Here is a 15,127-nt window from a genome sequence, read left to right on the forward strand (position 1 = left end):
ATATGTAATATTTTAAATATATTAAGATATGTGACTCAGGGGCATTGAGTGCAGTCACCGTGTTGCACAACTTTCATCACTATTCCCAGGGAGTTTTCATCACCCAAACATAAATTCTACTCCCATCAATCAGTCATTCCCAACTATGCTATCTTTCCAGTTCTGGAAACTACCTTTGCTTCTGAATTTTCCTTTTATGGATATTTCTAATGAAATCACAGAGTATGTCATTTTCTGGGCCTAGTTTCTTTCCCTTCATGTTTTCATATATAATCTACGCTATATTACGTATCAGTACTCCATTGTTTACTATGTCTGAATTAGTGTTCCATGGTGAAGATACATGTTTTGTTAACTGTCCACCAGTCATAAGCATTTAGGTTATGACACCTTTTGATCACTGTAAGCAATATATTTATAAACATTAAAAATAAGGTTTTGTTTGACTACCTACCTCCAGTTCTTGGGATAGATATTCAGAAGTGAAATTGCTGGATCATGTACTAATGAAAATTTAAAAAATAGTTTTGGGGCTGGAGAGATTGCTTAGTGGTTAAGGTATTTGCTTGCAAAGCCAAAGGATCCTGGTTCAACTCTCCAGGATCCACATACGCCAGATGCACAAAGGGAAATATGCATCTGGAGTTCGTTTGCAGTGGCTGTAGGCTCTTGTGTGCCCATTCTCTCTCCCTCTCTCTCCCTCTCTCTCTCTCTCTCTCTCTCTCTCTCTCTCTCTCTCTTTCTTCCTCTTTCTCACCTCAAATAAATAAAGTATAGTTTAAAACAAATAACTAAAAAATAAAAATAGTTTGGTGCAAAAAAAATCAATGTGATTTTCAATAGATACTCTATATGATCTTCTTTGATCAGTGGATTGATAGACGCATGATGCATACCATATTTGGGTAGCTACTCCAGCACTCTTTGCCTGACTTGATTTTTCTCATTTCCTCTGTAACAAGAGTAGCTCAATCCTGATACCAAGTACTCCTTCAATCTAAGTCTGAAATGAAGGAGACATCTGGAGCATAGACAAGGCATTGCCCACATGATCTGTGATTCTAGGGTGTTCGTTTTGGCTAATGATAGAATATGCATACTGCTCAAGGGGCAATCCTTTCTTAAAGAACTGTTCCAAAATCCTAGCAAAAGTAGAGGGTTTTTCTATTTTATTTCTACTGCAACTTGTATAATGTATGTGTATAGTGCATTGTCGTTATGCAATTATGAATCATTTTGCCACCTAAGTTGAGACTGTGAGGTCAGACATCATGTCCTATGCACTTTCTATACCTTTAGTATCTAGTGCAGTACATGGTTCAGTAAAGAAATAAGTGAAACAACTTTCTTTATTGGCGCTAAATTGGATAAATTATTTTACACACCTCCAATGATATAGTACTGTGTTTATTAAGTTGTAAAGAATATAAGAAATGAAAGCTACAGTTATCTTTAAGTGTCATCATTTATATTAATGAGTTCAAATCAAAAAATGCACTGGAATTAGTGATCCTTTCCTGCCATGCTTCTCTGAATATTTTCTGGCCTATGAATTTATTTTAAATCAGATCTTTCTCAGTACTTTCCTCTGAAACTACTGAGAAGAAGTTCAGTTGGGCTCAGGCATCAATACTGGGAGTGAAGATGCGGTTCTGTCTATGAGGAATGGCTCTGTGGGCATGCTAAACATAGAACAGAGAAACACAGCCCTCTCTGAAACACATTCTGTCTAAATGCACCTTCATTCAAAAACATTTTCTTGCTACCCGCTACTGTGACAAATGACAAGGAAATGCTCAAGATGAATGCCTCCTGCATTCAAGGGTCTGTCAGTTTAGGAAGAACATGAGCATAGTACATATAATATAATGCATTAAGCATTTCTATTAGAACTTGAGATAAGTGTAAGGTGGCTTTGGTTGCTAGCAGAAGGGCTCTCTGATGTTTCCCATGACCTATAGAAAATAATAGAACATAGGACAAGGACAGGAACACAAGATCAGTTGAACACATACATATTCTGTATGACAATTAACACATATCCTGTAGCTTCATGTGTGTTATTTAGTTGAATTTTTGTTTAAGGTCACTGAGAGGCCAAATTGACACTTTTAACTGGAAATGCTCTATGAATTTGAGAAATATTCTGTCATGTGATCACCACTATGTCCAAGGTCTAAAATAGATCATTCAGTTTTCATGTCTACTTTACAAAAGAAGTGTGAAGAAAAGAAGTGAAGAAAGTGATGATCAGAGAACTTAAGCCTCTTACCTTTTCCAAGGGCACGCAGTTAATAAAACCTAGAGACAAAATCTGAAGAGAAAAGAGTTTGGACTGTTTAGAGAACAAGATGCAGTGGAAAAGACTGACAGGTTGTAGCAAGCAGAAATGGGAAAGTGGATAAGAGAGATTCAAAGCCTCTATTAATCCAAGGATCAGATACGTTGACTCTTAAAGATATCACGTTTTTTTCTTTTTTATCATGAATTTTGTGAAGAAGCTTTCATTAACTTGAATCAACCTCATCTTCAAGCTTCAAGATGAAATTGAATAAAAATGTATGTTGGGCACTTGATCCTTGGGAGTTTCATAATTTGGGCTATATTATCTTTTCCAAAGTTAAAGTTGTAATTTAGAAACCTATCTGCTCCCAAGTCCTTTTGTCAGTGCAAATTCTTTTATATTTTTAGATATTCATTATTAACTATTTCTCTTACTAAAGACAAGTGCAGGGACAGTATTTCTAGTCCCTTGCCCTTCAGAACCTAGAAGAATGCCTAAGACATATTAGATGATGAATTGAGTGAAAAAGAGTTTGCCCCGTTGTTCATAGTATGCTGACTCCCACATCTGCCAGTATAAGTTAAATCCTGCTAATCAAAAATGAATCCTGTGGTACTTATGAACAAGTCCTGAATTAAGCAGTTTGTAAAGCTAAATACTTCCTTCTTATGCCACAAAGGGACCATAGTCCATTATGATTCTTCACCTCTGTGGCCACTTGCTGGAACTCTGCTGATCATGAAAGGAGATACTGGTTATTTCATATGTTGGTTCTTATTATTTTATATCATAATCAACATATTACTTTTACTCTTTTGATTATCCAACACTGTTCATATAAACACATCTGTGGTGGTCTCCCATAAACTGATGTGTTTATGGAATGTTTGGTCCCCAGCTGGTAGCAATTTGGGATATGCAGCATTATAGGAGGAGGTGGATTTCTGTGGGAAGGCTTTGGGGTTTTATAGCAGCTCACCCTTGCCCAATCTTGGCTCTCTTTCTTGCTGCTGTTTCCTACCTGCTGCTGCAGAAGTGTCCAGCCTCTGCTTGTGCCATGCTTTCCCCTGCCATCATGAAACATCCCTACGAGACTGTAATCCAAAGTAAATCCTTTCCTCTCATGCTTTTAGTCTAGTGTTTTGGCCCAGCAACAAAAAAGTAGCTAAAACAAACTAATGAGTCCAGAGGTTGAGGGTATGCTTTTATAACAGTGGACATTATAGGGAGGGGCACAGATAAGTTTATGACAGTTCAATTTACAATACATCATTGGTATCTTAGCATTAGATATAATGTTTCCTATTATGGTGCCTTCAAACTCAGCTTGTATACTTCTGATGGTGCGAAGTTCTATATCTACCAAGATAACCCATTCTGTTTTCCCTCCAGATAGTAAATAGTCTTAGTTTTATTGTCTAAATTTCAGCTATTTGTATTTTCCACCCAAAGACTAACTATTCTGCCCCATCCTGGAGCACAGATGTTGATAGCTGCAAACATATTACTCTTACCAGGAGGGGACATGCCCTAATTCTTACACTGTATCCACCCTTTTCACTGTCCCTCCTCCCGCCCCAAGTAGCTGCCTTTTTTTTTATTTTCCAGAGTGTAAATGACCCAATACAAAGACAGGCCTGAACTTCTCAATGAGATCATAGCCTTTTCGCCCTTTCTGCACAGTTTCACCTGGTGAATTATTGTCTTATTTTCATTCCACTCCAATGAGCTTTCAGCAATAGATACTGTAATTCACAGCAATAGAAACACAAACAGATGGGTAATTGACCTGCATGCCTTCATTACACTGGAGTTCAGTATGGCTGTGTGAGCCATATGGTCCTTGATCTGCTGGTATGAAATCCCCAGGCTTTGATAGGCAGGGCATCAAGCTTACCTTTCACAAAGGTGCAATCCTCGTTCCGGTTCTTCCTGCTTTGTGTATTTTGACAAAATCTGACAGGCTGAACTTAGCAGATACAAGACAAGATGTGGGACTCCTGAAGACTCAGAAATGTCCACATGGTCAAATTTGAATGCAAGGTTAGAATAGAAAAATACAACCAACCAGAGCTTCTTGGAATTCTAAGAGATTATGAATTTAGTAGCTAATGAAACAAGTCAGAAAAGAGAGAATCATTTAAACATACTGGGTTGTATCATTAGGATACAGAATGAAATAAAACAATCCTGAGAAAAAGCACTCCATCTTAGTACATGGTCTTTGTCTTTAAAAAGACTTAGATATATCTAGGATTCATGGTCTGGTTTATGTTCACTCAAGGGCTGCCCTCTGCTGTGGCATGAAGAACTGCCCTTCTTTATCTATTCAAACTGTGCTGATACATTAAAATCCAATCCACACCCCATGCTCATCAAGAAGTCTTCCATAATTGCTACCTTCAGTTTTATTTTCTTGCATCCTCATAATGAATTACTGGCTTAGTTAACATTTGTAATATCTCTGTTAAGCATCTACTATATTCCAGGCACAATGCTACTTTAATATTTTAATCAACAACCAAGTTCTTTCTCCTTGTTCTTGATTTTTGTGCTTTGGCTTTGAATCTATTTCTAGAGAGGGTGAGAAGTACATATTAATTGCATTAGATTTTTAAAAATTTTCTTCAAACTATTCCATATGCACTGATAATGGAAACCAAGAAGCAGCTCAGGCACATGAACTTAAATGAGCAAGATCATATCAGGGATGACAGTAGACTGCTATCTCTATGTCTTCATACACTTCAGCTTCTGACTCCTGAGTTTTCTTTCTGGACAGTCAAAAAAGCATGGCCAATTGAACCAAGTGTCTGATTAGACAATATCATGAACAGTCTTCAGGGTTCTAGTGTTACAGAATTTCCCCTTAGTGGTTGGAACTCAGCAACTCAACATCACTATACTTTCCTGAATCTCAAAATCCCTGGCTATGTGGACAGGAATCCTTAACATTGCTGCTTTGAGAAATGTTTCACCTCTAATGACCTCAGACATCTATTCTTGCTGACATTCTCCCCCAGTTTTGATCTTTTCTGAGGATTAAGAACCTTTTCTCTTCTAGGGATTTGGAAGCAATTTTTTTTTTTAAGTGGCTGTCAATCAAAAAGGAAGGTGATGAGCAGCTTGATTCTCAACTGGAAAGTGTTTGTGCTGCCTGAGGCCTTTGCACATGCTATTTCCATTTTCGAGACTGTTCTTCCTATGGGTATCTTACCTCTAATGCCTATTTACCTTTGAAGAGCACTTTTCTAAGGAGGGCTCTATTTCTGGCAGTGGGTCATGAGCTAACCTATTATAAGAATAAATAAGGGAAACCTCACATTTCTCATAGATTTAATCCTGCCAGTGTGCTTGGACTAACAAATACTATGCCCTGGGCAGTTACCTATTTGTCACAAGTTACGGAATCACAAACTTAGGATCAGGATACCAACAGGTCTTAAGAGGTCACCTTTTTCCTTGTAGACATTGTCCTGTTGTAGTGTACTTACATTGATTTTCATGTGCGTGCGTGCGTGCATGTGTGTGTGTGTGTGTGTGTGTGTATGTGTGTATGTAGAAAGAGGACTCTTTCATTTCCTTTTTCTCCTCTCCCTCCTCCTTCTCTTCCTCCTTCTTCCAATGGCTCTGGTCTTAACATGCTCATACCATCCTCCTGACCTTATCTAATATTAATCCTTTTCCAGACTCCACACCTCCTAATACTATCATGGTGGAGGTTAGAAACTCGACATGCAAATTTGGGGGAGACAAAAGCTTTCAGCTCATTTTACCCATATTGTGGCTGATGTGCTGTTTATGCCTTTTTCTCTTCAGTAAATGTGGAGTAACTTTGTGAAAACATAAAACACACAAGAGCTGTGTTTACAGCATCTTTTTTTCACACTGGAGCTATGGTGGGATACTGAGCTCAGAGTTTATTTTCCAGTGTTAAGTGTATCTGAACTCAATATGAATTCTTACATTTGAATCCTGATTTTGTATTTTATTTGTGGCTATTGGGACATGTCATATGACTATTCAATTCTAAAACCCCAAACTCTAATGGAGAGCCTTTCTTCCCAGTGTCATTGGGGAGAAAACTAATTAGTGCTAAGAAGCTGTACTGTATTTGACCTGTTTTATACTTGCGGAATCTGGTAGGGGACAGAGAGGCTTCTTCACTTCTAAATGTGTTTTTAAATTGAAGAGGTAGAAAAAAATAAATTATGAAAATAAATTAAGCCAATAATTTTATTGACAAAAATAGGAAAGGCATTTAAATTTTGTTAGTGTGGGAAGATCTTCCTTTCAAAATAAGAGGATTTCAGTGATCTGGGTAAGAATATTATAGATACTAGACCAGGCAAGAATGAAGACTCCAAGGAGATTGAGGCTAACACATTGGAAAGGAGTGAAAATATTGGCAAAATGCTTAGTGTGTTGTGAATAAAGAAGAGACTTGGGAGTTAAGGTAGGGTGGCAACACTGAGATATGCCATCATGTGACACATAAAAGGAGATATAATATATTAGCACACCCAGGCTTTACAAAGTACAAATAACTTAAAAAATGTGCCTATGGATCATGAGGCAGAGAATGAGTAGGGTGGGGATTAATCAGAAGTCTGCATGGGTACTCCCACCTGTACATTGCCCACTTTCTCTGTGGAACATTGTTCTTTAAAATACAAAAATACTGGAAAAAAATAATGAGGCTAGAGAGAAAATGTTCCATATATTCAGTGTGGGTGAGTCAGTGTTCAAATGCAACTCTCAACCATTGCCTTGCTGAGTTGTTTAAGGCAAAATTTATATGCTTGGCAATCGTAGTGGCCTTTTTCTCTCTCATTTTCTTAGTTTTCCTTTTCCCGTGTGTGTGTGTGTGTGTGTGTGTGTGTGTGTGTGTGTGTGTCTGGGAACTGTGGGGATAGAATATTCTACCCCAGCCGGCAGCTGTATATCTTTCAAACAGTGGTTTCACAGGCCAAATCCCCCTCCAAATTATTTATGACTCCCATTGAAGCCAGGAGGATTTGGGTGCCAATCTAGGGGGTCAGCAATGGGTTTCTTTGTTGGACACAGGTCATGGGATGGCTCTGGCTGTGACTGCTATGTGAACCTCCGCTGCTGTAGAAATGGTTATGTAACTTTAAACAGTAATGACATTTTGCAGAAAAGTGCTTTTTAATTGCTATGTCTTCATTATTCTCATTTGAAATTGCCCAGGAGATTCTGTCTCAATAACAGCTTGGCATGTTCTGAGTTTTCATTTTTAAAGAGCAGCCCATTTTGTGTTCAGCTGCTCCCAGAAAACCCCCCACTCCAAATTTTTATCTGTTTTTAGTTGCATTATATGGGGTCGGTGATATTGGCTTTTTATCCTTGCCAAATGGAAAAATTACTTGATGCAATTTTCTAAAAATGTTCTCCCCCAAATCCTGGGACCAAGAATAGAATATTTTATCCCTTACAAAAGGGAGAAAGAAAGTGATGAGTAAGCTAGAAAACTAGGCCTGTGAATATATGTGTGTAGAGTTCCTTTAAGTAATAGAAACTTGACCCTCATCTATAGACCCAGTTGCCTATCGGGGATCAGAATCAGATAAAAATAAATTTTGTTTTAAAAGACACAATGGTGATACAGATAAAATGACTTAGTGCATACTCTGATGGAAATGGATAGCTGGGTTACAAAGGACTGGGCAACTTGATGTATGTCTCCTGACCTTTTGGTATCTGTATCATACCCTTGCATATAAGTCATTTTATGAGTTGTGAGTACTCATTGTTAGGCACTTATTCAGTCTTAGAGCAAACCAGTATCCAGCTGCAGGGCTCAGTTGGAATGTCTTCCAGGGATATAACATGCACATGTACTGAGCAGCCCTTGGATTCACCAGGCATAAGATTCTTAATCCTCCTCCTCCTTTGTAAAAGGTGTCCAAAAAAGTAAATATGACCTTCTGAAAATACATGAACCCCGTTTTCCATTTTTATCTTGCAGATTTTATCTCATTTTATGTAAAGACTGACAGTACCTTCATCACTCTCATCATTGCCATCCTCAGCAATAGTTTCTTCACGCCACACATAGGAACTGATACCATCTATTGTTTGCTTGTTATGTACCAGGAATTGTCCTACACAATCTGGAGGGCTCTTTCACTAAGCCTTTATGTATATCTCTGATACAGGTAATGAAAGTATCTTCCCTTGAGCAGAAGAGAAAAATAGAGCTTTTGAAAGAGGCTGAATAATTTTCTCAAAATTACTTAGAGGAACCCAATGTCATCAATGACCAGCTCTTCATATGACCTGTGGCTTCTCACCAGAGGCAAATGTGTAGACATGTCTTCTTTTTCACATGGTCCCCCAGAAAAACTGTATAGTTTCCAAATAAAAACCAGATGAAGCAATGGAAATTTATTATATATAACCATAATAATGAATTATGCATATAAATTGCACATATACTTTGAAGTGAAAAGACAAAAATCTAGAAATACAACTGAGAAATAGAAAAGTAAAAGAAATGCTAAGTTTATTCAGCAAATCTGTTATGACCACAGGGATACTCTTGAAGCATGAATCAGAAAAAAAAAAAAAGATAATCCTAGGAAGAATATAATTCACTTTCACACAGTGGGATGTAAAACTATTGCCCCTGTATGTGTTGGAAGACAACACTGTTAGGATCCTCCAAAGAAGTGAAGGGAAATGTCCCAGGCAAAATGGAATTCACTGAGTCCAGCATCAACTTCTGCTGGAGCTCCATAGGCTACAGAGTCCATTTGGCTGACATTCCCAGATACAACAGTGCTGCTTGTCCCAAAGAAATCCTCCATAGTGGACTCTCAGGAAAAGACTGTGATTATTCAAATGTAGAGAAAGATTAGATGATGTAACACGGGTTCTTCTCCATAGCCATGGGCCAGCTGCTTTTCTTCAGTGTTCCTTAAAGAGGGAGTAAAAACAAATTTCTGATCTTCTTCTTCTCTGATATTTTAGTTTTTATGATATATGCCCTTATATCACTTTAATTGTGTCCTTTTCTTTTTGGTTATTCAAGGTAGGGTCTTGCTGTAGCTCAGGCTGATCTGGAATTCACTATGAAGTCTCAAGCTGGCCTCAAACTCACAGTGATCCTCCTACCTCTGCATGATCCACAAGATAAAATACACATTACTCAGTCTGTATATAGTCCTTTGTGTCTAACTTCTGCCCCTCTTTTGCATCAATTTTCTACTGAGCCCTACATATATCCATACAAGTTCATTTCATCTATATCAATCTCCTACCATATTGCTTCCATCTTTGTGTTTTCTGTTTTTCATAAAACACAATCCATGATTTTAACAATGGTGGTCTCATACTTGCTTTTCATCAAGTCCAAATTATTTCTCCTGCACAAAGGTTCCCTTGCTACCCAAGCCTTGCTATTCAATCTTCTGCTGCCCAAATTCTTCCCACGGCTATCCCTGCTGTAGACCTATAAAGCTGTTATGACGATACATGTGTGTGTCTATTGCTGCTGATTATAGTGTAAATTCACCTAGGGCAAAGACTTATTCTTTGTAAATAGAATTCATAAATATTTTAAGAAAGGAAAAGAAAATAAATGAAGGAAATAAGAAAAGATAAACAATATTATTGGACATTCAATAAAGATTTTCTCCCCACATACAAAAGATACACATCAGACCTGTTTTAGTCTCAGTATTAATATAAGAGATTAGAGTATGCCTTTCAGAGATGTCCAAGTCATGGCCTGAAATGATACATCTGGGGCACTCACTGAATATGCCCTGTCTTTACCTACACGGGCTCTGAAATACTCTACTTCTGATACTCAGAGAAAAATCTAACCACTTCAGATTCCTATGTATCACCTTTGGAAGCTGTTAATGAAACACCTTTTTTTTAACCTTTCTGTTTTCCCTTCTTGCAATTCTCAAACAGGTCTTCAGATAATCTTCCCACAGTACCTGCAAGAGAAGTTTGTCCAGTCAGCCTTGAGCTACATCATGTGCAATGGTGAGGGGGAATATGTATGCCAGAACAGCCAGTGCCGCTGCCAGTGTGCTGAAGAGTTCCCACAGTGCAACTGCCCCATCACCGACATTCAGATCATGGAGTTCACCCTGGCCAACATGGCCAAGGCCTGGGCTGAAGCTTATAAGGACCTAGAGAATTCAGGTAGGGAGCCTAACATGGTGCTACAATGTGAATGTCCCTGAACCGAGTCTAACAAACGAGTGTCTTCTAACTGTAGATAAGACTTCTAGAAAGGAAAATTCAGAGGTCCTATTTGGTCATGTTTGAGGTCCAGGGTCATGAGGAAGGCACAGCACACCTAAGACTCACGAATGAAATAGTGCATAGTATACTACAGCCTGGTTTCATCTGCTATTTTGTCTCCATTGTACTCAGAAGGCAGTGGAGATAGCCTGGGTCCTGAGTTTGGATTTAGAGCACCCATGTAAAGTCTGGGCATTGTTGCATATGTCTGTAGTCCCAGCTAGTGAAGCAGAGGTAGTAATGGTAGGATACTTAAGCTAAGATTAGGTAGTTTTTGTCTGTACTTCAGTGAGAAAGCCTATCTAAACATACATGGTGGGAAAGCAACTGAGGAAGATACCTAGCATCAACTTGTGGCCTCTACATCGACATGCAAATGTGCACATGTACCCACTTATACATGTGCATGCATAACACACCCGTGTAAGCACACACACACACATACACAGATTTCACACATCCATATGCATACAAAAATATATTTCTTAAAAAGCCTATGGACAGTGAGAGGGAGTTATATTTATTTCTGGGTCCCTGTATATAGAAATGAATAAATATGAATACACACACACACACACAGACACACACACACACACACACACACACACACACATACACTGCTATAAGAGAATATTCAAAGATATTCAAAGAACAGACTGTCAAAGCTGTAAGTCACTTTTCTGCTAATTTAGCTATTTCCTGCTTTTCATGCTTCAGAAAAATGAGTTAGAGGGGAGGAAAGTCAGTTATACAAGGTCATAAAGTGGGAAGGTCTAAAGTTAGATCTCTGCCTTCACTGAGGTTTAGATTTTGTCAGTCAGGCATTAATTATATTAGCATGTTAGTGATGCAAATGACTTTGACATTTCAAGTGTCCATGTGTAGAGGAGGAGGAGCAGCTGTTTGCTAATGCTATAGAATGGGGGGTCACTGTGCCCAGTAGTCAGGGAAGGTCACGCTGAATAAGAGGAAATGTCTAAATGTCTGTGATGGAGAGGGGCAGATCAATGGGAGTCACAAGTTTCTTAGAAGAGAGATAAGACCTAAAAGAGTAACATATTTAGAAAGGAAACTGGTAGGACTTGATGTTGAGTTGTCGCTGAGAGTTGAAGAGAAAAGGGGTCGAGATGATGTCTAAGAACCTTGCTTAGCTGTGAATAGTGGATGTTTAAACTTGACAGTTTATGACGTCCTTCATCAAGCTAGAACACTCGAAAGCATTTGGAAAAATGTAATATATTCAATTTTAGACAGAATAAGCTTAAACATCTTCATGACTTCCAAAAAGAGATGGCAAGAAAGGTCATTAGCATATGCTATGTACTTTAGTATCTCTTAAATAAATAGCACTAATAATGGAGTATTACTGTCTGAAAACAACTTTATTTTTAAATGTGTTACTACAGCTGCAATAAAGCAAGCATGATATTCCTGTATCATAGAGCAGGAGGACACTGTGATGCAGTGTCTTCCCTGAGGTTACGTGTTTGTAAACGACAGCATTAGTAATGGGATTCCTGATTCCAATCCAGTGCTCACAGCAGCTTTTGCAACTTACGAATTCTACTTTAACCCCCAGGCCTGAGTTCTTTCATCTGATAAATGAGAGGACATGCTTATGTTTTAAATATTTGAATTTATTTACATCTTTAGCCACAAAACCCTTTGATCAAACAGAGCCTTACCTCAGAGCCACTGTGTACCACAGATAAAAGCTGAGCTTCATGGAGCACCACTTGAAAATGTCTGGTTGCCATGAACTCTAAACCCCATTCAGATTTGCCAGCACGGATGCCACAGGGATTCTGCACTTTCAGTGTTACACAGCTGGAACATGGTGGCCGGGGGTTGCTATATGGACCTGGACCCACTAGTCTACCTAAAATCCTGGGATTCCACAAAAGTTCTTTATGTAGAAAGGTATTATGATGATTATTTGGACTAAAAAAAAAGCATTTGATAAAATGCTTTTGCAAAGAAACTTTGCTAATTGCAAAAAAAAAAAAAAAAAAAAAAAAAAAAAAAAAACAGGAGAATCTAGACTATATGCACCATTAATAGGGAAAACCCAGTTTCTAGAGAAGCCATGTGAATGTGTCTGTAAGGAAGCAGAAAGCTGAGATGCTATGGAGTAATTTGGAAAAATATGGAAGTAATTTATGTTGCACTTTTTCTCCATAGGGTATGCACTCTCTGTAGATAGCCTATGCTTATCCATCTAAATTAGTTTTACCTATGAAGACAGATTGCCCCACTGAATGTTGTATTTATCAATGGAATGTGTATCAATTACATTCGCATTGCTGGGATAAAATATATGGCCAAAAAATGCTTAAGGAAGGAAAGAGTTTATGTTTAGTTTTCACTTTCAAGGGGAATCTTATCATTGCAGAAGCAGGACGGAAGAGGAACATTGTCACATCGTCTGGCAGGAAGTAGAAAGGGACAGAACAGCAACTGAGGCAGAGCTGTAACTCCTCGGGACCTGCCCTTAGTGACATACTTCCTCCCGTGAGGCTCCAACTCCTGTAGTTTCCACAGCCTTTCTTATAATGGTTACTAAACACATGAGTGTATGGGGAGCATCTTACATTCGGGCACTCACAGTGTGTGTCCATGTTTTTCCATCTATTGTTTCCAGCACTTAACCTTAGTGACTCAACCCCAAATAACTTGGATCCAATAAAAAAAAAAAAAAAATCATGAATTCTTTGACAAATTATTGGTGCCAAACAAGGACTTAGGTTCTGGGTATGTATGAGGGTCTTCCTTAGGGAGATGCTCTTCTCTTTTGTTGTAGTCAGTTCCATATTGCTGGTATGAACATCCAAACCAGAAAGTTTATGGGAGGAAGGGGTTTATTTCAAGTTTAAAGATCCATGAGAAATTCCATATTGGCCCAAGAAGCTGGCTCACATTCATAAATCCAAGCACTGAGAAAAGCCACCATCAGCTAGCAAACACCAGAAGCAGCACATCAGCAGGGGCCCCAGGCAGAGCTGAAACCTTTCTGCATATCTCTTTGCTGGAAATCAGATCTGTCCCCAAACACACCAATGGACTGGACCTCAGTTTCTGCCTCCAGTGACACCTCCTCCAGCCAAGTGGCTGCAGACTCAAGTTATAAGCTTTAATAAAATTCCTGAGCCTATGGGGGACATACATTCAAAATAACACAATCAATAACGTTAAATTATTGAACATTTATATTTTAGGTTTATTTGAAGGATTCTTTCCCACTGGGGTCAACAGAACATTCTACTAGATGAGCTGTATAGCCTCCAAGGGAGCAGAGTCAGGCTGGCTAGAGAGCATGGGTTATTAGGATCTGCTCTTGGCTCACTGGAAAAACAATCTGTCAAAACAAGGCTTTCTATTATCTTTTGGTGTTAGTCAGCTTCCTGTCAGAATATGCCTGAGATAATCAACTTAAAAGAGGAAAGGTGCTTTTGGGATCATGATTCTTTCAGAGTTTTGTGTCTTCCTTGCTTGGCCCTGTTGCTTTGGACCTACAGTGTGTCAAGACGGTAACATGTGGCAGTGACCTGTTTACATGGTGGTAGCAAGATAGGGGAAAAAATAATTAGTTGTAGAGAGAGTAGGCCCGGGTCCTAACATATTCTAGAACATGCTTCCAGTGACCTAACTTCTTTGTGTTAGAGCAAGGCTACTAAAGTTTCTATTGTATCTCAGTAGCACCCAGGTTTCTAAATCATGGGATTTGGGAATATTTCAGACCCAACCGATAGCAGTTGTTTATTTCTTACCACCAGCCATTGAGTACTTTTATGGCTCGGGAACTACTTGAGCTGATGCAGTCCTTTGTCATACTGTGTCACACATTTGGTTTAAAATTCATTATATTCGCCTGAAAATTGGTGAGACTGAGGTCTTAGGGAAATAACGGCCCCACAACTGTTCAGTGGTTGAGATATGATTTGAGCTCTACTATATCTGAACTCTCTATTACAAACTGCCTTAGGTTTTCTATGAGTTAAAAGTCTATTTTCTGAACTTTTTTATTTATTTTATTCTCTCTGTATGCTGAGCCTCAGGACTACCCACTGTGTGTTCAGAGGAAGTATTACCCACAAATACAGAACATAAAATCTGGACCTAGGCTAGAGTCATAATCCTACCATCTACTGACTATTGACCTTGGGCAAGTTAGCTAACTTCTCTGTGCCCTAATAGAAGCATTAAAGTTACCTACATTATAGGTTTGTTCTAAAAATCATCCCAAAGTATTAGCTGCTTAGCAATGTGCCTGATGCTTGAAGAGAGCTGTTCACATACTTTTTAAATAAAATAAATACATGATGTGCCTGAAATTTCCCTCTAAATTTCATAACAAATCCAATCATTGGCCTTTTCCCTGCAAAATGAGTCATACATTAATTGTTTAGTTTTCCCAGTTGGATAAGGATAGTGGAGGTTGGGGGGTGGCAAAAGGTTTTACAGAAGGAAATAGGTTCTCAGATTTTATGTCTGGTTCTTTTGATTCCTGGCCTGTGTTACCTTCAGAAAATAACTTTCTTCTCTGGGCTCAGACTCCTTACC

At 38.6% G+C, this 15,127-nt stretch overlaps 1 protein-coding gene across 1 annotated transcript in view; it reads left to right on the forward strand.

Annotated features, from left to right (window-relative positions):
* Window positions 1-15,127, forward strand: part of Brinp1 (BMP/retinoic acid inducible neural specific 1) — a 199,711-nt gene that overhangs the window by 140,362 nt on the left and 44,222 nt on the right. Inside the window, exon 6 of the mRNA XM_045142268.1 lies at window positions 10,229-10,465. Within this exon, the coding sequence (XP_044998203.1) occupies window positions 10,229-10,465 (237 nt within the window). The remainder of the gene's footprint in view (window positions 1-10,228; window positions 10,466-15,127) is intronic.

The sequence above is a fragment of the Jaculus jaculus genome, chromosome 1 (assembly GCF_020740685.1).
Source record: "Jaculus jaculus isolate mJacJac1 chromosome 1, mJacJac1.mat.Y.cur, whole genome shotgun sequence".
Lineage (NCBI taxonomy): Eukaryota > Metazoa > Chordata > Mammalia > Rodentia > Dipodidae > Jaculus > Jaculus jaculus.